At 34.2% G+C, this 23956-nt stretch overlaps 1 protein-coding gene across 1 annotated transcript; it reads right to left on the bottom strand.

The window, feature by feature from the left end:
* Window positions 1-9145: 9145 nt before the first annotated feature.
* On the bottom strand, window positions 9146-23956 carry LOC126965950 (ralBP1-associated Eps domain-containing protein 1). The gene is made up of 5 exons (XM_050809771.1): window positions 23639-23956; window positions 23144-23557; window positions 20214-20370; window positions 16390-16549; window positions 9146-14276 (listed from the first exon to the last, which is right to left on the bottom strand). The coding sequence occupies exons 1-5, from the start codon at window positions 23786-23788 to the stop codon at window positions 13034-13036; spliced, it is 2124 nt and encodes a 707-aa protein (XP_050665728.1). The 5' UTR covers window positions 23789-23956; the 3' UTR covers window positions 9146-13033.

The raw sequence follows: 23956 nt of genomic DNA, 5'->3' as shown, positions 1-23956 counted from the left end.
TTGACGTTCTGAAAGGCGCGCGGTTAGCACCTCGCGGGGGGGGCGGGAAGTAACACTGTTTGCCGGGTCGCCACAAACAAACACAAAAAGGTCTGGCAGCAAGCTAGGCAGGTATACACGTTGGTACTGGAGGGAAAGGGATGGAAATTTAGTTTAAAGTACCGCGTGCCGGTCGATGTCCAGACCTTGTTATAGGATAACAATCTTCTGTGGAAGACCTTCTCATAAATTACTTTTACTGCCGGTATTTATGGGAGCTCTCTAGCTCGCTACACGGAGTTAAAAAGTTCGATTACGTAGTAGAAAACTTGATGGGATATCGTAGTAAACTAAAATATAAAACTTGCTTACTTACTGTAAGGATTATTTATTTTTTCAAAGAAAACAAATCTTATAACTAACTAGGTATATTTACAATACTATGGTATATTAGGTACATAAAATTAAAACTATCACTACGGGGAAGCCAATTAAGTTAATTAAATAAATTAAGTTGCACAATGACGTTACAGCAAGAACGCCCCTTATTTTACTGTGGAAGTTAATGATAGTTGATATTTGATAATAATTATATTATATAGTTATACGGATACCCAGTAATTTCACTAGATACGGCGCCCTTCAGAACGAAACAATAATGCTTACACTGTACACATTTCTGCTTCACGGCAGAAATGGGCGTCGTTGTGGTACCCATAATCTAGCCGGCATCCTGTTTTTCCACCTCTTCGGCGAGATAGGATACCTAGGCTTCATACTGGATATTGATTACTGGGCTCTAATGTTTATATTATAAATAACAATATAATTATCTAGTTAGGTACATTTTGAATGAGCTACTTATATTAATGTAGGTATTAAGTTACGGACACTTCAGTAATATATTATGTTTGTGCAATATAAAAATAGTTTTTTTTTTGCTCTTTGTATAATATCTATGACGAGACGAGGAGGCCAAAAATATCTAAATTTTACCTACATCAAAGAATATTATAATAGCATACAAGTACTTACATTTTAACTTTGATCACCACGGCAAGAAACTCATTGCCACTTTTTTAATCAAAATTTACAACAATTTTACAATATTATATTGTTATCGTGTTATAGGATCGAGCAGGCACCACTAGCAGCTTCATCAGCAAGAACAGTGAGTACCTACCTACAACATGAATACGTCGATTTCAACACCGACTCACAGTTACGAAATCGATGTATTTCAGATGTCAATAAATTAGAAAAAAGCATAAAAGATTAATAAATGACACTCATAATATTATGTTATGCTCGATAGTCCGTTAAAGAAATTCTGAAAACTGCAACTTGATAGATTGATAGCTGGCATAGGTACTAGACACAGAACGTAAATTTACTTATGTGCTCCAAACAAGCATCTCAACGGCGCCCTTCTAGCGGCAATATATTATAATTACTAAATAGTGACTACCTTATGATAATAATAATATTATTTTTTGCTAGCCTATGTCCATATTTTACATTAAAAAATTAAACATTAAAGAACATAAAAAAGAGTGTGTGTACTTATGTACACGCGTTAGAAGTTATACTTCTTTGGCGTATGGAAAAATAAATAAAATTTTAACAGATAGTATAAACACTCAGCATTTAAGGTAAATATAAACAAGTATAGATTTTTTTTATTTATGCATAAAATTAGTATATATACCAGAAATAAAACAAAACGAAAAAAAAAAAATTTTTTAGATAATGTAATAATTTTTAATTAACGATGTAAATAAATTATACATACCGACAATTTAACTCAAATCTATAAATGCACTCAAAAGAGTTTATTCAAATCGGTTTTATCACTTATATTCAATATATATAGATATACTAATAAATTATTAGTAAATACTATCACCGTCGTATATGAAATTAATTTAATAAAAACACCAAAGTAATATTTATTTATTCCCATTGTTTAATTGTACTGTTACGAAACACGTGTTCTAAATATAAAAATACTAGAATATACAACTTGAACATAGGTATTGATTTTTCATGCCACCTAGAACTAACTTCACGATGTAGAATTCAGGTGTCGGTGTCCGCGCGCATCGTAAAAATTCACTCTCATCATTTTTCTCCATCGCGCCAAAAGAAGTATAACTTCAATAATATTAAAAAAATAACTTTTAAAAAAACCGACTTCAATCTTCGTATAAAATAACTTCATAGAGATTTAATTTAATACACATCTTATGCAAATCTTATTCCTTTAATATCAATAAAATACTATTATTTGTATGTGCTACCTATTAATAGGGTTTAAGTTGGTTAAATAAAAGAGATGACCCCACCCTGTCTGACACCACATGGCAGAGCATAATTGTCGTAAAGTGTATTCTCATAGTGTTTGTAACCAATAAGTAGGAAGGTCGACTCTATCAGAAGAGATGACACTATTAAGCACTTTTCCCCACAGAATGTTGTGATTCAAAGTGTCAAATGCACTGCTTAGATCTAAAAAACACGCGTATACACTAGTTTTGTGTTAATTATAGTAGTCTACAATTTCTTTTAAGGTAACTACAGCCATGCCAGTACCTACTTCAGGTCTGAACCCAAATAGGGCATCATCAAATAATATTAAAACTGGATGTCATTCTAGAATTTGCCTAATATCCTTACAATTATCTTGGCCGCGATCTCCGGTCTAATTTTTAGGAATAGGTACAACAAGAGTTTTAATGAAGTCTTTTGGTAAGAGACAATGTTGCAAGCGAAGATTATAAAGTCGCGCCAGAACTGGGTAGACATTCTGCCCCGCATAGAATATAATATGTTCAATACTTGCATTGTGACCTGGTGACTTGCCCTGTTTAATTTTTGTGACAATTTGAAAGATTTCCTTAGCTGAGAAGTAGTGTTATAGCACCATGTGAAGGATTAATAATCACACTGCGCAGTTGTGTTAGAGTTCAGACATTTATTTAAACCTTTCTTATTACAGTTTAAATCGAGTTTGAAACGTGTCTTAAAATTATTTGCTTTGAATTTTGGTTCTAGTTCACCTTCAATGTTTTTTTTTTATAATTAACTTTATTTTCTCTTGATTAATTTGTACGTATTTTAACGTGGTTTTAATCTATCTGCGAGCACTTGTCATACAGTTGTAATAGTATCCCGAGCACGGTTTACCTTATTACATCCATTCTATAAGGCTTTGTCTGGCTTTTAGATATAAACGTTTTACATGAAACTAATGCCGCATCAGATTTGTGACTTAGCTTATATGTAACAGTTTCATCAAATTTGTTTCAATAGTTTTTGCTTTACCTCTATAGAATTGAAGAATCTTATATATTATGTAAATAGGTTTGTACACAACACAAATACACTCATTAATACAGAGATTTCTTATGTGCATTGTAATAGTTGTTAGTTGCCCCCTCTTTACTATGTATCCCACCTAACATCTTAGGGAGTTGGGGAGCTGAGCCTACCACCCTTTGTCTTAATGTATGTTTATAATAAGTTGATTTTGTATATTAAAATTTTCTTCAAGGCAATAAATTTTATTAGTACTATTAATTTTAACTTTTATTTTTATAAAAATCGGCGCCCCTAGTTTTAGCTCAGGATAATCCAAATTCTGGTGCTTGTGAAACACTGAATCAAAATAAGATATTGTATTTTACTATACTTTATGAATCTACAGTACAAGTATTGATGTTACATGTGGGCATATGTTCTCAATTGTTATCAGCGTTATCTATTGATTTTCAGCTTACAATGATAACGTGCGTGTCTATATTTATATTCTACATTTACTAACCTACGCCTCGCGATGATCGGAAATAAAGAATGGATTACGTAGTAAGTACGCTATTTACCTAAGTTTAATAAACTTGACTTTAGCCTTAAATTTGTTAAGTTAACTTAGAAATAAATAAATAAATGTTAGGTTAGAGATTTGGGAGTCATTTTAGGTACAAAACGATGTACTTACACGTACTTAGATCTACTTACATATTAAAGAAAAACATTGTCACGTGAGCGTATTAGATGTAAGATTTATCACCCGATCACGTGTACAAAACTCGAATTACACACACAATTCGAAATAACTTAAGTCCCAATTAGATTATCTGTGCATATTTTGGGCCCATATACGAAAAATATAAACACGTTATAAACATTACTTTAAGAATTTTTTTGAAAATATCGCACGAAATGTCAAATTGATTGATCGTTTTATTCTCTTCCAATTTTTCGATTTCATTTTTGAATTTGTATTTTAAATATCAGTAGAGTGTATAATTATTGTACCTAGTTGATATTTAAATTTAGTGTATATGTGTAATATTAGTTTTAATATTTTCTTAGAGCCTACTAGAGTAACTAGCACCTCCAAAAGCTGTGTTGATAACATATTTACCAATTATAAACCCATTTCTCAGGCAATAATTAACAAACTGAGTTCAGACCACTTTGGTCAGTTAGCCTCTTTTAATATTGAGGTCAATAAATGTACTAAAATTAAAATGTTTACGTTTGTTCCTGTGAATAATAGGCGAATGGAGAAATATAGAGGCAATGTGTCAGTTAAACTCTCAAATTTGGATTTATTCAAATATAATATTAATCCCAATGAAATGTATGATATGTTATTTAAAATAATTAAAACAGAGTTTGCTTCTATATTTACTTCTAAGACAGTCAAATCAGGTGGTCTCCTGTCATTTAATTATTGGGCAACAGCTGGCATTCATAGGAGCAGACAAAGGCTATATGAACTATATAGTGAGAGATCATTGTATAATCATGATGCATCTTTTCTCGAGTATGTTAAAAAATACTCTAAATTATGTAGAAATGTTTGCTCTGTTGCAAAGTCTATGCATATCAGACAAATGATTAAAAATGCACCAAATAAAATAAAGATGACTTGGAATGTTATTAACTGGGAATCTGGAAGATTGAAAGATCGCAACAATCTATCAATAAACAATACAATAATTCAATCTCAGCAGGAAGTTGCTACTGCTTTTGAGAATTCTTTTTCTGAGATTCCAGTTTCTATCACAAATACTCTTGTCTCCTCCACCAGTGTTGCTGAGTCACTTCTTTTGGAAAATATTATGGAATGTCAACAAAGTTTCAATTTTAGTTTTGTTAGCCCTGAAGAAATAAATGAAACTTTTAAATCTCTAGAAATGAAAAAAACTGCTATGGGGCCATTTCTGTTAAAATACTAAGTTCAATAATTGATGTCATAGCACCATATCTTGCTATAGTCTTCAATAATTGTATTAATCATGACGTGTTTCCTGATCTTCTGAAACATAGTAAAATCACACCAATATTTAAGTCGGGATGCTCTTCTGACCCGAATAACTATCGTCCTGTATCGGTTTTGCCGACCCTTAGTAAAATTTTTGAAATAATAATTTCAAGCCAAATGCTTACTTACTTTAACTCTCATAAGTTACTTCATTTCTAACAATTTGGCTTTACTAGGGGACGTTCAACAACGGATGCTGGGAGGAATCACAGAATGCACTTGGCATTTTCTGTGCTTTATCTAAGGCTTTTGATTGTGTTCAACATTCAACGCTGGTCAGGAAGCTATGTCACTATGGAATAAAGGGAACTGCGCTCGATCTTCTGATTTCATATCTAAACAATAGATTTCAGAAGGTTGACGTGAATGGCAGGAGATCTCCTGGGACTCCTCTCAGTATGGGGGTACCACAAGGACAATTCTCGGACCGTTCCTCTTCCTTATCTATATAAATGATCTTCCTAATCTTATAGAGAAAAAACATAAGGTAGTATTGTTTGCGAACGACACTTCACTGATTTTCAAAGTGAAAAGAAACTAAGCTATGTATGACGAAGTGAACAATATTCTACCTGAAATCGTGTACTGGTTTAGCGCTAATAACCTATTGTTAAATAGCAAAAAAACGAAATATATAAAATTTACCGTACCAAATGTCAAAAATGTTGATGCAAGTGTTTTATTAAACGGAGAGGTGATAAAACCGGTGGAATCTGCTAAATTTCTTGGCATTACTCTGGATTCCAAATTACAATGGGGACCCCATACCCCCATATTGAAGGATTGGCGAACAGACTTAGTTCTGCAGCATACGCGGTTAAAAAGATTAGACAATTAACTGACATAGATAAGACGAGACTTGTATACTTTAGTTACTTCCATAGTTTTATGTCCTATGGTATATTGCTGTGGGGCAGTGCTGCCGATATTAATACAATATTTGTGCTGCAGAAGAGGCCTATTCGCGCTATTTATAACCTAGCCCCTAAGGAATCATTGAGAGCAAAATTCAAAGAAATTAACATCTTAACTGCTGCTTCTTAATATATTCTTGATAATGTAATGTATGTTCATAGGCACTACTACTTACCTACTACTCGGCTAAGTCGAGTTAGCAAGTCTTTTGTGGGGCGATGTATATGCTTTTAGAACAGGATCCCAGAAAATGTTCAAAACAAAAGTATTACGTTATTCAAAAGAATTGTTAAAAAACGTTTGTGTGGTAAAGGTACTATACCTACCATAAATGACTTTCTTAATGATACCACAGATTGGGAATAGAGTGACCGCCCTCAGGCTATTAAATAATAAGTTTAATTGTACAATGTTACTTTGTAAATGTTACTTTAATTGTAAAACATATTTTTGATGAAAAAAAAAGCCCGCTGAGTTTTTTGCGCCCATTTTTCTCAGGCCTGAGGCATTCATTTTGGAATGGGTGGTAGTTTTTTGACTTTCAATAAGTGATGTCCTATTTTCACATCCTATTTTGATATAAAATACATATTTGTTTTTGAATGTATATAGTTAGAGTCTAGGCATGAATAAGATTTTAAGTTTCATTTTAAGTTTCATAATAAGTAGGTATGTATATGAACGAGCCGTCTGACTTACGGGCTTCGGGGGTTGAGATGGTCTCCATCGCGATAAATTTTATTACAGTATGCACTAACAATATTTTATCAAAAGAATCAGAAAAATATACGGAGAGTTAGTCCGTTTCTGTTTAACTTATATACTTATGACTTGGACTCTTTACTTTCGAATTATATTGCTTAATATGTTTAAATACCAAACTATTGCTTAACTCATTATTTCATACTCATATTTAAGTTATTGGATACTCATTTTTAATGATTTCCTGTCAAAATGCAACCCATTGTATTCCTATAATAGCAGACAATTATTTGTCGGTCTCGGTTTTATAACCGAGTGTACTATAAAAGGTTTCTCTGTCAACATTTGTCTGGATACCAATAGCAACTGTGGTATATTAATTGACACTGAAAATTATTAGTCTTGAGAATGAAGCTGTGGTGTGGTGACAAATTCTCTTTTAAAATGTGAACCTATGACTTAACTGTTGACTCAAATGTCTGGGTAGAAATTAGAAACAAATTTCATATGGGTAATCCTTAGTTCTCTATCATAACATTTGATAAAATGATTAGCTACCACCATATTAATGAGAATACAACTTGGACACACCACTTGACCCGCCTAGCTTGATAGGTTTCATATACAAAAGATAATTAGATAGTCCACATTGTGAATGTACAGGTCTCCCACCTCTTTCACACACCTCTTCGAGCATACTCTTTCTCTTTCGTTCCGTAGGTTTCTTTCGCCGTTGTTTGTTCCATGTGGACCCGACCTTATATTGGCCTCTCAGGAACTGTTAGAAATTACGGGAAAATTTACCAACTCTTGTCTGTGTCTGCAGAATTTAATGATGATCGGTGCTGGTGATAGTTCAAAAACTTGAATTGTTACTAATTCATCATCATCATCACCCGCCGGAAGACGTCCACTGCTGAACAAAGGCCTCCTCCAAAGATCTTCACGACGATCGGTCCTGCGCTGCCTTCATCCAACGTATTCCGGCTATATTGACCAGAGCCGACCACTTAACACCAGGTGACCCGTACGCTAGTTTGTCCTGGTATTCCATAAAAAAAATTAAATAAATATTTTCTAAGATTTTACAGATTTCAAATACAGGGACATAGCAGTTCTGGCAGTACCGACCGGGAAAGCATTGGAATGAGTATCATGAAGTTTATAAAGTATTGCAGTTAGGCTCTTATTGTAGAGGAAAATCTTATCGGTTCGCGTCACCGACATGCTCATGACTGGCGCACGCGATAAATAAATAATAAAAATATTGCGTGCGTACAAAGTACACATATCAGAAGTGAAACCTGCAAGGTGCATGAACCTCTAAACTGCATATGAATTCCTGGTACGTGTTGATAGGATGACACATCATTTCAACCTCTATGAAAGACATTCCTACCACCACTAATATATATAATAATATGTTCTCCTGGTGTCTATGTAGTAATATGTCGTGCGCTTGGAGTCAGAATATATTAAGGTATACTCGCGCCATACTTAAGACAATCTCTTCTTTAACTATGATCGCCTGGTACCAAAACATTGTATTATGCTTCCTATCTCATTATCTCCCATGTTAAATATTATGAATTGATGTGACTGCTCTTTTTACTGTCGCGTTTTCGTTTCATCGACTTTCAAATCACAACGTTGATAAAGAAGTTTTCACTTCAATAGTATGCATATTTCTGTCTCATTCTATGCCGGCTTCATCCTACACATTTTTGTATTTGTGTCTCTTACCTGTCGGTTTTACGTTGCATCCGGTTTGAAATCACAACGATTCTAAAGAAGTTTCATTTCAAAAAATTATAATAAGAATATATAAAGTTCTACACTTTTTGGATGGATTAAATCACGTGAGTTCGCGTCACCAAAATGCTATAGCAGTATATCTGTAGCTATACAGCTGACGTATTGCGCAACATTAGTGCTGCATCTTATAAGTGAAATTGAATGAATTTAGTGAAAAGTTCAATGTGTTTATACTATGCATTGTTGTAATAGTGTATTTGTTTGATTAATATAATACTGAAAATAAGTGTTAAAAATAAATTGAGTGTTTTTAAACATTATGACATTTCAATTTTTTATACTAAATATTCTAAATTTCCACATCCATCGGCAGTCTCTAAAAATGCCATTTTATTATAATATGTAGGTTTGAATACTTTTTTATATTATTTAGGTTTCCATAGATAAAGTAAAACGATAATCCTGTTTTTCATATAATTTATTTTACATAGTTTAACTACATACAATAAGTAAAATATGCATTACTGTATAGTATACGAAAACACATAGGTACAGTAAAAGTAATGGTGAAAATTTGTACACACTAATTATTATTACAAAAATTGGACCGAAATATAAATTGTGTGAGAAAGCTTCGTGTTTACAAATCACAAATCATTTTATTATATTTACATTGATATTGTAGACAATCATTTTATACAGTGGAAATGTTTTTTTTTCAAAACAATTTCCATAGCAACCAAAGCTAATTAAATTGCCAGTTTTTTTATTTACTTTGTGTTGTCACATCTAAAAAAAAACATGATTAAACTTAAATACAATGCTCAAAGCATTGTTATTTCGTAATAATTTAATATTATGTGCATGGTTTATATTTCAAAAATAAATTAAACAATGCTTCGGTTGCAGTAAATTATAGGTTAGATAGTCGGGAAGTGTGGGGAGACTTTATACATTGTGTTGCCAGCTTAAAAAAATGAATTCTAACTATTATCATGATTCTTTACATTATATCGCAGCTATCCCAACGGGTCACATCACCTGCAATATTAACAATCCCGCATATAATTTACTTATACCAATACATTTATACAACACTTTACATTCATATAATATACAACATTCATAAAGTACAGGGAAGTCGAAATATTTTTTTAAAGATTTTTATACTTTCCACAGAGCGTTAATATAAAAAGGAATGCAATAAAAGCGACACTACCTCTTAATAAAATCAATAAATATAAAAAATATACAATATAGTATAACATTATACAGTTGTACTCTTCAATTTGATTTACATAAATGCTTCCTTTTGTTGTATTGACAGCATTCCAATTAAAATCTACTAATCAGTACTTTAAAATAATAGAATACGTAAAATTAAATATATTTAAAAACTTTTAATATTTTTTTATCAATGTTCATTACATACAGCCGGAACGTACTTAATTGTTCATGGCTAAAATTGACAACAGAGCATATACTCTGTGGTTAAAGAACTATGTATCCAGGCCTTTAAAAATTAAATATTTCACAATAATATCGAATTTTGAAGATTCCTAAAGTATATTCTAAATATATTACCATTATATCGCTTTTTAAAAAATAGAGTTTTTGACTTCCAATAAGTGATGTCACATCCTATTTTGAATAAAAATATTTGAATTAGAATTTAGAATAATTTCTATAGCAACTATCCGGATACTGGTTAAATAATTTGAGGTGTCTGAATTCGCCTTTAATTGTTAATAATAATTTTTTGAGGTAGATTTGTCGACACGTTTACCACTTTTTTAATATTACAATTGGATTTATTTTTTAATTTTGAATAAAAACGATTATGATTGTTCTGGTTAATGATAAAATAGATAAATAGCCTCTTTTTTCTTTTTTTTAACGTATTATGAGTGAACATTGACATTACGAACTAGTTATATTTGTTTATAGAACATATAGCAACCGGTTTAATGGCGGAATTTTTCCATATTTTGTCTTAAATGTATGAAATGTGCAATACGATTTCAAATAAGCTTACATTAATTTACGCACTTCAAAGCAAACATATATTTTTATGTATGTGATCTACCATCTATATTACACTAAACTAATAATAATAACATAATAATGCAAAAAATAATTTATGAGATTAAGAACTTGATAAAGGCACTTTATATAACCTTCTTTTAGTTGACAATAGCTACGATGACGAACAAACTACTGTTAGATACCAATACCTCGGGTCTAAAGTAACCTTAGCCTGAAATTCAGTAAGTTTTTAGATAAGTATGAGGAATTGTCCTATAAACGATAACCCGCCATTATCACAAAGAAACAAGTCGTTAATGGCTGTAGTTTAGTAGCAATATTTCATCATAAGTCTAGAATATTCTCGTTCCAAACAGCGAAACTCGAGTCGATGTCTTTTGGAACGCTTTTCTGGGTTGTTACTATTTTTTTTATGGAATAGGAGGACAAACGAGCATACGGGTCACCTGGTGTTAAGTGATCACCGCCGCCCACATTCTCTTGCAACAACAGAGGAATCACAGGAGGTGTACGAGCTTTTTTTGAAGGTACCGGAAACACCGCACAAGGAAGCTCATTCCACAGCTTTGTAGAACGTGGAAGAAAGCTCCTTGAAAACCGCACTATGGAGGACCGCCACACATCCAGATGGTGGGTGATCCTAACTTGTGCCGTGTCGTGCGAAGGTGGACTCCTTATGAACTGAGGTATCAATATGTTCTTCCTAAAACTAAAATAAATACAATTTCACAGTCCAGAATTTCGATCTAGATGGTACTGACATCTTTTTTGGAACAGCCCAAACAATCAAGATATCTCCAAACTATCCCATAATAGCCATTTTGACATTCCAAAAAAGTAAACGAGTTAATTTGCAGCACAAAATTGTTGTTGGCAAATAATTAGGGCAACAAACTTGGAAAGAGGGTAGAAAAATACAGGACAAAGTCCAAATACATACATACAGTTTTTAAATCAGACTCAAACTTTTTAAAGCAACACATCATCTACCTACAATCAGTTGAAACTTTGTATAATCTGAAAATATACAGACCATAGACGATCCGATTATAAATAAAAAAAAACTTATACGAGGGTAGTTCTAGATCAGTTGGCTGTTCATCACTACAGCAATTGTACAAATATATCAAAAACACCCAATAAAAAAAAACAAAAATTAACATTAGTTGAAAATCGTTATTTTCAGTATTACAGAATAAAATATAAATCTTTTGGCTCATTTAACAGTTATAAAGCTTTTATCTCATGATATAAATAATAAACTTAATATAAATGAATAATATGAGATTACCTAAACATATGGAACATCAATATCTATACATGAGGGATAATTAAAATATTATAAGGCTCTCAATTAATGATCTAATCATGTGTTTTTTCTCTCTCAGTCCTTATTTAGATAAAATCAAGAAAAAAAGAGATAAAACATTGAATAGCTTTACACTCATTCATATGTAGAATATATTGCCTAACTTCTAGATCTCTCTGAACTGGCTGGTTTTAAAATAGATGAATGACTAATTTATTATTATTTATACATAACTCATATTATGTGCAATAGTTTTAATTAATAATTAGTGGTCTGCTATGATACTTTAGAAAATAAATACTAAATTGTTTCCCCGGGATGTTGAATGCTAAGACGAACTAGGCGTTACTTCGAGGAAATCCATAATTATGCAAATGTTTTGGGTATTCTTTATTCTTAATTCGACACGTGTTTCGCCTCTACATGAGGCATTCTCAGGACATGTTGACTCGTCGAACTCTTGCACGAGACTACGACAAATATTTGCGGAATTAATACTAAAGACAGCTCAAAACATTTGGATGTCTCCATTACAAAGCCAGAATTTAGAAAAAAATACATTTCATTACAGATTTTCATAGAATAAAAACTGTAGAAAAAGATAACTGTTTGTTAACTCGTTGCAAATCACGTTTTACTCATACAAAAAAATTCATTAAATTGTTGTGGCACGTGGCGACTTGCCAAGGGCTTTGACAAAATCTTTGTAATTCAAAGTCAAGTAGTACAAAAAATCAAATCAACAGTCTCACTCCGGTCAAATCTTAACGGTGTCGCCATGACACTTAGTAAAAGGAAAAGTATGCAAACGAACTTTTTTTTTTCAGTTGCAATGTTTAGGTTGTTTTGAATTAGGTTTTTTGTATGTCAATTACTCGAGTATAAGGCGCAGATGGATCGTTTCTATAACGACGCTTATATTATTATAATTAATTTGTTACACTGGGATGTAAGTCAGTGTCGATCTAAAAGATAGGCCGTGCAAAGATGTAAGACTAGACGGGTGTGGAATGCGAGTCGAGTTGCACCCGCAACGTCTCGCGCTCTCGCTGCACGTCCGCGAGTTCGGCGCATAAGGCGCGACACACACGGTGCAACACCGCGTTCTGATCCTGCAGCGATTTGACGTCCGGGTCTGATTCGGACGACTCTCGCGATGGCTTCCTGTACACCTCGAACGCGCCGTGCATTTTCGGAGCGTCTTCTCTGTTATAACCGAAACCTTCCCCGTCGTACTCTCGCGGCGTGAACGCGTCGGGAGGAAACGCGGGCTCACCTTCGCTTCTCTGGTTGATAAGACGCTTGGATTGCGGAGATGTCGCCGATGGTGACATTCTGGGCGGAGGTTGGGGAGGAGGCGCAGCACCTTTGAATCTATTTAAGTCGAGGGAACTAGAGCGTGTGTGGTTACGAAGTGGCCTTGGAGGAGGCGGCGGAGGAGGTTCCTTTTTCGGTGCATATTGTAGGGACTGTGGACCATCATCTGCGTGAACTGATGGCTCCCTGGCGGGTGGAGGAGGGAGAACTCCGGCACTCTTCACCGGTTTCTTTGGCTGCGGTCGTTGAATTGACTTTATTTCACTACCGTTGGGTTGATCGTTCGGTTGTGGAACACGTTTAGGGCTCGTCAGTTCGAACGCATGCGAGAATTCGTCGCGACGCGGAGAGGTACTGGACCGCAAGTCGCCGTCGTGCGGTAATGTATTGCCGTCTGGTGTAACCCTTAGTGCTACAGGATGGAAAATTTTAGGATCTTTATCGAGCGCGGATTTATGGAAATCGAAATTGACCGGTTTTGGACCTGGACTCGAAACGCTCGACGTTGGGGAATCAACGAATTTAGTCCACTCTTTATTGTTGGCTTGTTGTTCAGGTTTCGGCGGGCTGAGTGACGGTTGCCTTTCCTCCGACTTCTTTAAAGGTTTACTTTCGTACGGATCGTTCACTTCTGGTTTAGGTGCGAAATTAAAATCAGCTGATGTGCCAGAATTGAACATGTCGGATCCTATATCAACTAAATCAGTCGTCACAGATTTTTGGGCGAAATGCGAATCCACTTTAGGTAGTAAACAGGCTGGCAACATTTCGGGTACTGGAATGTTATTTCTCCGAAGTATTATAAGATGCATTGCTATGCTAAATTCTTCCAGAGTAAGCATGCCGTCTTTGGTGATGTCAGCCAGTTGCCAGATTTTTCTCAGATCGGGCACGGAGAGGCGAGATTTCTCGAAAAACATCCTGAAATAGTAACATGGAATTGTATTAATGGAATGAAATGAAAGACTTCTTGGCACAATAATGTCGAATAGTTGGGTATAACAGCGTCGCCCTTTACCTCCGCGCTGTGTTTCGGTTCAACAGCGCCGTAACTAGTGAAATTAACATCTTTTATCTCATAGTGACAAGCCCAACTGTGATGCCGCTAAGACTACTACTATTATATTAACTACTATTTTTTCGATGGCTTGTGGCTTCATGCATTTAAATGCATAAGTTCAAGGTATCTTACCACGTTAACCTCACCTCTTTACCTATAGTTGGCAATCATAAAATTACCACATATTTTTTTCAACCGGTCTTCAGGAATTTTTATATTTAATTTCAGGTTAAATCTTTGCAACAACTGCTTTAGCGAAACGAATAAAATATGGCATAACCATAGGTCTTTCGTCTACGTTTATTGTTTTATATAACAAGGGGTAAACGAGCAAGAATCCAATTAGGCCTTTTTTTGACGGAACTATAGTATATGTGTAATATACAGGGTGGATTTTTGAGAAGGATGGCCAAGGCAAATAGAAAAGATTTACATCAAATTTTTTTTTCTCACTTTTTCTTAATTAATAAGTTGCTCAAAATGGTTTCTGTTGACTCCAACACATAAGTCTATACGTCAATCTAATAACCTTACTGCATTTGATACCATGACAGGATTTATCCTCGATAGAATATCAACAAAAAAAGTAAGATTTCTAACAAAAAGTTTGAATAGGAGGTGAGTTTTCTTCCGGGTAAAAATAATAAAACAGAAAATTTTCTATTTCCTCTAATTTTTAGTAACATATTTCTTTATTATCAGCAACAGAGTCCATTGGTCCAATAATACAGGCTATAATTTTTTTTTGAAAAATTATTCGGGTCGATTTCCGTCAAAAAAAACTAAATATGCAGTTATTGGTTTCTTATAAATCGAGGGCATGACTCCCGACTTTAGTCTCGTAGTTTCCGACTTGGCCATCACCACCCTTCTAAAAAAACCACCCTGTATATGTTATCATCGAGCTGTGGACGTATCATAGAATACTCCACATAAGTTAGACGGCCAAAGTGTCTAACGCAGTGGTCCTTGTCCGAATGCAGAAGAACATGGAGTTAATTAACTATCAAACTGCCGTAAGATCTCGTACCTAGGTCATATACTGCGCAACGATCGATACCGCCTGCTGCAAACAATATTGATGGGGAAAATTGCTGGGAAAAGATGTGTTGGAAGAAGTAAGAAGTCTTGGCTCAGAAATATAAGGGAGTGGACTGGCATCAAGAAGTCCAAGAACGATTCCACTAAGCCATGGATAAGGAGAAGTTTAAAAAGCTGACTGCTGACCTCCAGTATGGAGAGGAAGAGGAGGTGGAGGTGAAGAAGATATGTTGTTATGTAATAAAGTGATGGTACAGCAACTAAGCATTTTTCTCTTAGTCAACGTCTTTGCTCCAAATAATAAGTATGAATGACACCATTAATGACACTTATTAAAGCAATGACAATACAATATTGTATATTTGATTAAAAAGAGCGCAAAAAAAATGCTGGAAGAGTTTCTTGCGCCGCTTCTTCTCTCTCAGAGCGCCATTTGTTTCCGAAGCGGTAGTAGTATCTAGTATATTAGAAATGACATCAAAAAGAATTGCTTGCTCCACTATCCGATGACACAAGTCGCGGTTGGTTTGACAAGCGGACAGAGACAACTGATCTTTGCTCGGGCGTGGTCGATAGCACTACATATGTAAACCGTGTTTACCCTGAGTGATAACCAGTGGTCATCAAGTCTAGTAAATACAATATAAACTCTGCAAGCTTGCGATCGCCACCATGACGTTCACCTGGAACACCAGAGTCAGAACCGTTGGGAGCTGCTGCGCCGCCGCCACCTGAGTGACGTGGGAGTGTCCAAAGGTTAGTGGATTGCATTTTACTTCTTTCCTCATGATTCTTGGTTGATTGAAAGTGCCTACATAAATTCATTTATTTAACGAGCCAAAACCGGCGACTATAGAAAACCTTAATACAGTCCCAGATATTATTCCTGAGCCCGAACACATATAAATTATCTAAATACACCATAGCGTTCACCTAGCGGTTTGTCCGGAGAGCAGGCCTCTCTCGGGTCGGAGCTGAGCGAACTGAGATGCATAGTGACGTGCCTGGGCTTCCGTGATGGCGAACACGTCATGCCCCTCCCCTTCACCGTCTTCCTCCGACGAGTGCCGGTCTGAAGACTCCTCTTCGGTACCTGGACAAACAATAATTAATTTGACGATTCAAACTAATCGTTATTTAATAATTAAAATAATTCCACCTTCGCACGACACGCCACAAATTAGGATATCATCCTCACCATCTGGATGTGTGGCGGTCCTCCACAGTGCGGTTTTCAAGGAGCTTTCTTCCTCGTACTACTAAGCTGTGGAATGAGCTTCCTTGTGCGGTGTTTCCGGGACGATACGACATGGGTACCTTCAAAAAAAGCGCGTACACCTTACAACGCCCTTGTGATTCGTCTGGTGTTGCAAGAGAATGCGGGCGGCGGTGATCACGTAACACCAGGTGACCCGTACGCTCTCTTTGTCCTCCATTCCATAACAAAAATATCTCCCTATTAGTGCAATGCTTAAACTACCGTGGCGCTGTAGCACGTCGGGCATGTTTGCGGATAATAGGGTTGACGATTCCTATGCTGTTATTGTACGTATTTCCAGAAAAACGTTCCAAACCATAATCATGTTGATTGTGAAATGAAATTGAGTTAAGAACACAAAACTGGTCACGAGATTCACATTAACGGACTGATTCTTTATATGACATCATGATTTAGTAGCCCAACCCACATGTAATATGTATAATACACTAATATTTATTAAACTTTAAACACGAATTCCTTAAAATGTGATGGTTGTGACTTGGAACGTTTTTCAGGAACTACGTCCAATTAAGTAAAAGAGCAGCTTTATTTATGGACCCGCATTAGAAATTGCAGTAATTCAATAATTACAATTAATCAGACTATATTAATATGTATCTATAATTTATTAATTATCTTTTTAATTGTAATTACGTGAAATGTAATTTAAGATTGTTTGTAGATTTATTGGTGAAATGCCTGAAAATAAATGATTTACTATTATTATTAAGCAACAGATCCCAAGTTAGTTAAAATACAGTATTAAATTCTGGTCTAAAGTTGAATTGTATCTTCAGTTAAAAAACAATACCAACAAAAGAATACGCAGAATAGGCACGCAGCAAGCCCAATTTTTTTTATGGAAAAGTAGAACAAACGAGTGTCAAACTGATTGAAAGTGATCACCGCCACCCAAATTCTCTTGCAGCACCAAAGGAATCACCTGGGCATTAGAAAGGTATACTCGGTTTTTATGAATGTACCCATGTAGTATCGTTTTAAAACACCGTACAAGGAAACTCGTTGCACAGCTTTGCTGTACGTGGGAGGCTCCTTTGCACAGGATGTCGTCTAGATTATGGATACCACAACTGGCCTATTTCTGTCTAAGCATTGATTAATTTCGGTCTAGCTAGTGAAATTACTGGGCAAATGAGACTTAACATCTTATGTCTCAAGGCGACGAGCGCAATGATTGTAGTGCCACATAGAATTGTTGGGTTTATCAAGAATCCTGGGGACCTACCATGAACTCTTATTGCGATTCAAATGACAACCTAAAATGAACTGCTTTGCGAATGAACTATTTCGTACCACGACGTGATTAGAGCTATCTTATTTAGGTTGACGTCAAATCAACTGATTAAATCGCAATGATGTCAATTGAATGTCAAAAATGATGTCAATTGAATTGCAAACTGATTTAGTTCATTCATTCATGAGGTAATATTTCAACCTAAACTGGATAGCTTATGTGTCAAAGTGAGCGATTCGAAAAAAGTTGCTACTTCCTCAGAGGAAAGTAAATCGTGTTGTTAATAACTTTTAAAAAATAGTGAAAACATACAGAAACGGAACATTTTACTGATAAAAGATGAGATGAGAATACTTTATTCGACTTTTTTGTAAAACAATATACTGAAAATAATAGTTAAAAAAAAATAAAGAACACGCTTTATATAAAATTCAACTAAAAAATAAATTTAAATTGAAAATTGTATAAAAAATATTATATATTTCATTATAAAAAAAGCGTGGGATGTAGAAGAATTATTATTTTAATAATATCTTAAAAAGCTGTTGAAGCGCAGTGTGACGTCAGAATCTATCCCAAGCATCTATATTGTACTAATAAATGATTGGCCGGTTTTTTCCTTCGGTTATACTGCGAAAACTACTGAACCGATCAGAATAATTCTTGTACCATTAGATGCAGCGTGTTTCGGTGAACTTTAGTATATAATATGTTGGTGATTACTTATTTAGAACCTTTTTTTTTTACCCAGAAATGCCTATACATTCGCGATAAAACTAATTCAGTCCATGACATTTCATTACATGTGATAATTAGTGTCGGCTCAGCACTTGTCTTGTGTAAACAAATTTGTAGCAATTCTGGTGAAATGTATTAATTTTAATTACATGTTGTGATTTATAAAATAATGTATAGGCATTTCTAGTTAAAAAAAAATAGGTTAAAAAGTTTATTGGAAAAAACCGGCCATACATTTATTAGTAAAATATAGATTCTTGGGATAGACTCTGACGTCACAGAAACCCCGCGCAAAATGGCGCGTTTGAATGGCCGAAATATCTTGCCGGGAAATAATATTTATTTTTTAATTGAACAAGAATGTTTTTATCTATAATTTGATGTGTTTGATAATTTTTAGGATGTAAAAAGTCAAATTTAAGTATTTTTAAAATTCATGCATATGCCTTATTGTAATGGGCAGGCTGTATCAAATTCTATCAAAGAGAAATTGTCATAAAAAAAAGCGGAAAAAACTTCCTTAAAAACCGCACTGTACGGGTATGCCAGATGGTAGGGATGACATCCTAATTTGTGGCGTTTCGAGCGAAGGTGGAATTCGGCGGCAGAAATCCGGTCAAACTCAGTAGAAGACACACAATGAAACGATGTATCTACGCAAACCCAAGTGTTCTAGCTGTTCACAGAGAACTGGATACCCGACAATTCGAGCAGCTCTGTGTTGCACGCAGTCAAATGATACGAAATTTCTATGCTGTATTTATAATGCCAAGCTCCTTTAAAGACAATTTGGCAATTGACAATTTCGCCTTCCAGATAACCGCGGAATTTTTGGCTATTCCTCACCCCACAAGTCTGTGGGCATAGACAAGTGTGAGGAATAGACAACAAAAGAGTTAGTTCTGTTAGTTTTGAATACACATAATTAAGTTTTAATTACCTTGTTAGAATTTAAGCAAAATTGGAAGAAGTTGGGTAGAAAGTATGGAGGATAAAAACTAAAATTTTAAACTATTGTGGGAAATAAATTTGTAGTGAATGTTTATTTTCAAAGTTGATCAATTATTTAGATATTAATGTTTTTCCTTTGCCAGCCATTAAGTAGTAACTGGCCATCTTGATAGAAATAATAAATTTAATAGAAACCCTATCCAATATAGCAGTTATACATTGCCATTTGAGTTTATCATAACAATGAGATGTTGCAAGAGAGTATACATATTATATAAAATTAAATCCAATATTCCTATTTATCATGATATTCCATAAAAAAAATTGAGAATTCAGGATTAGTTTACACTGAAATGTGACATCAAAACTTCACAATCATGTATTTGTAAACATTGTGCATTATCATGTTGGAATTAGTAATTGATAGAATTAAAAAATAATACTTGATATTTTTGTATTAGCAACGTAATGTGCAAGCCATGGTTTGATTGTCACTGTGTGACCTCTAAAAGAACATAACTAATAACACATTAACTAATGAAATGTTTATACCAAGTAGTCTAGTATGTTCTTCTGTAGTATTTACAGGCCAGACCCCCCTGCCTGTAGCACTGTGCTCCCAAACCGGGTGAACTCTCTCTGCAACACTGTTGGTCGGAGTTGGACTCTCACTAGCTGTACTCCATGGTGAACCACTTTTTACTCGTCTCTGTAAAATATTACAAAAATGTGAGATAGTTATAATTGATTTTACAAAGTGTTGTCGGTAGAATAGATAGGGCTGCTCCTACCTCACCTACAGATATATTCAGAGCTTGTGTGTGAAGTGACCAACTGGCATTGGGCTCGAATGGCCAACAGAATATGACAAACTGAAAAGTTAAACCCAAGGCTTTCATCATCATTTCAGCCCGAAGACGTCCACTACTGGACAAAAGCCTCCCCCAAAGATCGCCATGACAATCAGTGCTGCACTGTCCTCATCCAACTTATTCAGGTGATCCTGACCAGATTGTCGTGGGGGGCCTACCAACATTATGTCTTATGGTAATGGTCGCCATTTGAGGACTTAACTGCCCCAACGGCAATCTGTGTGTCGAGCTATGTGGCCTGACCACTGCTATTTCAGTTTCACAAATATCTGGGCTATGTGTATTTGGTTCTTCTTGGGATCTCCTCATTTCTGATGATCTCACAAGTCAAATTTGAAGCATAACCGTGAGGAGTCATTTGTGGCAATTTGCAGCAAAATTAAATATAACAGTCAAAGTAATCAAAAATTATAAATAATAACCTTCCAAAAAATTGTGACTGATACAATGTATTCATTGAAAATGTTCTTGAAGCAAAAATAAATACTTGACTTCATTACAACAATGTAATAATGTAAGCAAAATGATAAGGATTGCAGATAACAATAGTTAAATGAATTTTATTCTTTGAATGTTTTTTTAATTTGATATTAAACGGTTTAAATTGGCCATGACACTATTTTCATACTTAAAGTACAATCTATGTATCAGAAGCACATTGGAAGACTGAATAGCTTGGAATAATGGATAGTGGAAGACCAACTTAAACGGTGGGAGTTAGTAGAGGAGTCTAAGTGACAACAGGTTGTAGCTGCAGAGAATGGAAATTACTCTCATGGAGTTTCTCTAGAGGTCTGAAGTAGGAGAAACTCAAAATAATGTTTTATAGTTTTATCTTACTATACTTTGAAATTATTGAATCTTTTGTCGAGGAAAAAGCTGCACTAAAACAAAGAAACCTAACAACCCATTGTTAGGAATGTCTGATTAATCTCCATCCAGTCCCACGATTATGTAAAATTTTAAATTCTTATAGCATAGCTAATATTGACATATATATATTTTTTTTTAAGAGTTAAATTCAAAAATTAGATCTATACTGCATTTATTTATTTATATTCATAGACTTATATTCATAATTATAATTTAAAAATTACTAGTCGCTGCTACTCCCAGACTCAATAATGTTGGGGCTACTGAAAACCAGTGCTACATTGGCACCACACCATTGCAGCTTTTTACTGAGTTAGCTTCATTTGGTGACATTCACTGCCGCACAGTACCTTTCTCGTTTTAAGCTATAAATTGTATTATTTAATTTGTTTTATTTGTTAGTTCTAAGAAATTATTACTTATTTTGGTTTGTATCATTTTAATAATTGTATGGTGGTGGTTTTTATTATCAATAAATTTTTATTCTATTCTATTCTACATATTTGCTGATTCCTTAGCCAAATTCCACAAGACCATTCGCAGCATCATTGGTAATCTTTAATATTGTTATAATTGGAAAATTTATGTAACTGTGTATACCTCATTTATTAATTTAAAAAAAAATCTTTGAAATAATAATAATATATTATTTAGTTCCTAGTTTTTAGTTCTACTTTTTATATATGTGTGTATTATTGTAAGTGATTGTAAATAAACCTAATAAATAAATAAAATAAACTGACATATATAGAGGATCTTGAGTTATGTAGGTTTCAAGGCTTCAAAGAAAGGGAAGGACATATATATTTCAATAAATATGTCATATATATAGTTGTGGACTTATCATAGTTCAACCTAAAGAAGTGCAACTGTATAAGATTTTCAGAATTATGTTATGTTATTATGTGATATAATTTATTTTATAGAAATACAGAAGAAAGAAACTCTGTCACCTCTTAACTGAACCAATATGTCTTATATCATAAGAAAATAGCTAATGGGCTTAACAAAATAAAATAACAAAGTTAGATCAAACTTTGTCGTCTAACTTGGGACTCAAAGCTAAAGTTCCGTAATTAGTCCCTTAAATCCTGAACAAAACAGAAAACATGGAGCACTGTTTTATACTCGAAATAGGTGTAGCAGCAATCCATGCCCAGACAAATGGTAGCAGTTCTAATGCTACATTATAATAGATGTACTAATGCTGTCTTAGAATTTTAATGATTTAATCTTATGCCAACATATTCGATAAAGATAGCCTTTATTTCTAGATTATTAGTTATGTAGTAACATGTTTATTTTTTTATTTCCTCTATTTTTTAACAATATATCTAGCTTGTCCACTGACATAGGCTTTCTCTAGGACCTAGAAAACAAGAATAAAACAACAACTTCAGAATTAAAAACAACAAAAATAAATACACATTTTGACAGGACAATAAGTAACTCAAACTTAAGTAAAAACAAACAACTGCCAACATATTAGACTATTCCAAATATTGGCAACATATAACATGCAGGTGATAATTATCCTATAGACAATTAGACACCTTTAAATTAATAAATAACCAATGAGAATAATAGCACAGATGGCATAGTAATAAAAACAGATATGTTGCCATAAAAAATGTTCATGGTTAAGCAGGAATGTATGACATGGAAGGCAAATACATCTACATTACAAAAAAAACAAATTTCTCTGAAAATATTCTATATTATATCAAGAAAACTTACTCCAATAGATCCTGATCTTTGTGACATGGTCTCCGATTCAATTTCTGAATCCGTACTCAATACTTCTGTGGCATCATGTGTCAGAGTTGGATTAACATCACTATCAGACAAGTTGGATGAAACAGTTATTGGCTCATAAGCTCCTAGAGGCCGTTCAGGATAGCTTCGCTCTCGTTTAACAATATGTTGCTCTTTTGGCGAGTTTGACAGTTGTATCAAATCGGAGTTTGTATCCGAATTCAGTGTCCATGTAAACCTTGGAAGAGGCAGATCAAGTGGTGTTATCAAAATTTCTGGTTTCAAGGTCTTATTTGTTTGATGAGCTGCTATAAGTTTTAAAGCTGAATAAAACTGTTTTCTATTCATATGACTAAGCAATGTAGAGTTGTTCGGTGCTACGCTAATGTCCAGAATCTGTAACACAGGTTCACATATTGAAATCATCACAACTAACTTTTCTTTCTAATGATACAACCATAAACCCAATTAACTTACCTGTTTTAATACATCGTTATGTATGTTTGATGATCTGAAAAGCTCAGTAGCTTTTAAAATCGGGATTTTCCCGTTTGATTCTTCATCGCAACATAAAAACAAATCACCGAAATATCTCATTTCGGTTTCTGTCAAATTGAGGTCCTCCATTTTTAAAACTAGGTAAATTTTCACTTAAATACTATAAAGCTATACAAATCACCGACGGCAACTTATCAAAAACCATTATCTGTTAATAAAAACCATATTATTAATTATTAGATGAAAAGAAAATAGGTTTACTTCTGCCAAAATTCTACACGAACACGAAGTCGTTTC

The sequence above is a fragment of the Leptidea sinapis genome, chromosome 9 (assembly GCF_905404315.1).
Source record: "Leptidea sinapis chromosome 9, ilLepSina1.1, whole genome shotgun sequence".
NCBI classification, from domain to species: domain Eukaryota; kingdom Metazoa; phylum Arthropoda; class Insecta; order Lepidoptera; family Pieridae; genus Leptidea; species Leptidea sinapis.
The sequence above is the reverse complement of the archived record's forward strand: the minus strand, read 5'-3'. Positions and strand labels throughout refer to the sequence as shown.

What these genes read in the sequence shown, in the direction of transcription:
- LOC126965950 (XM_050809771.1), bottom strand. Translation starts at nt 23,788, where the DNA reads ATGGAGGACCTCAATTTGACAGAAACCGAAATGAGATATTTCGGTGAT. An exon ending in AGAACATACTAGACTACTTG is followed by an intron (nt 16,550 to 20,213) that starts GTATAAACATTT and finishes TTGTTTGTCCAG; the next exon opens with GTACCGAAGAGGAGTCTTCA. An exon ending in CTCTCCGGACAAACCGCTAG is followed by an intron (nt 14,277 to 16,389) that starts GTGAACGCTATG and finishes TTACTATTTCAG; the next exon opens with GATGTTTTTCGAGAAATCTC.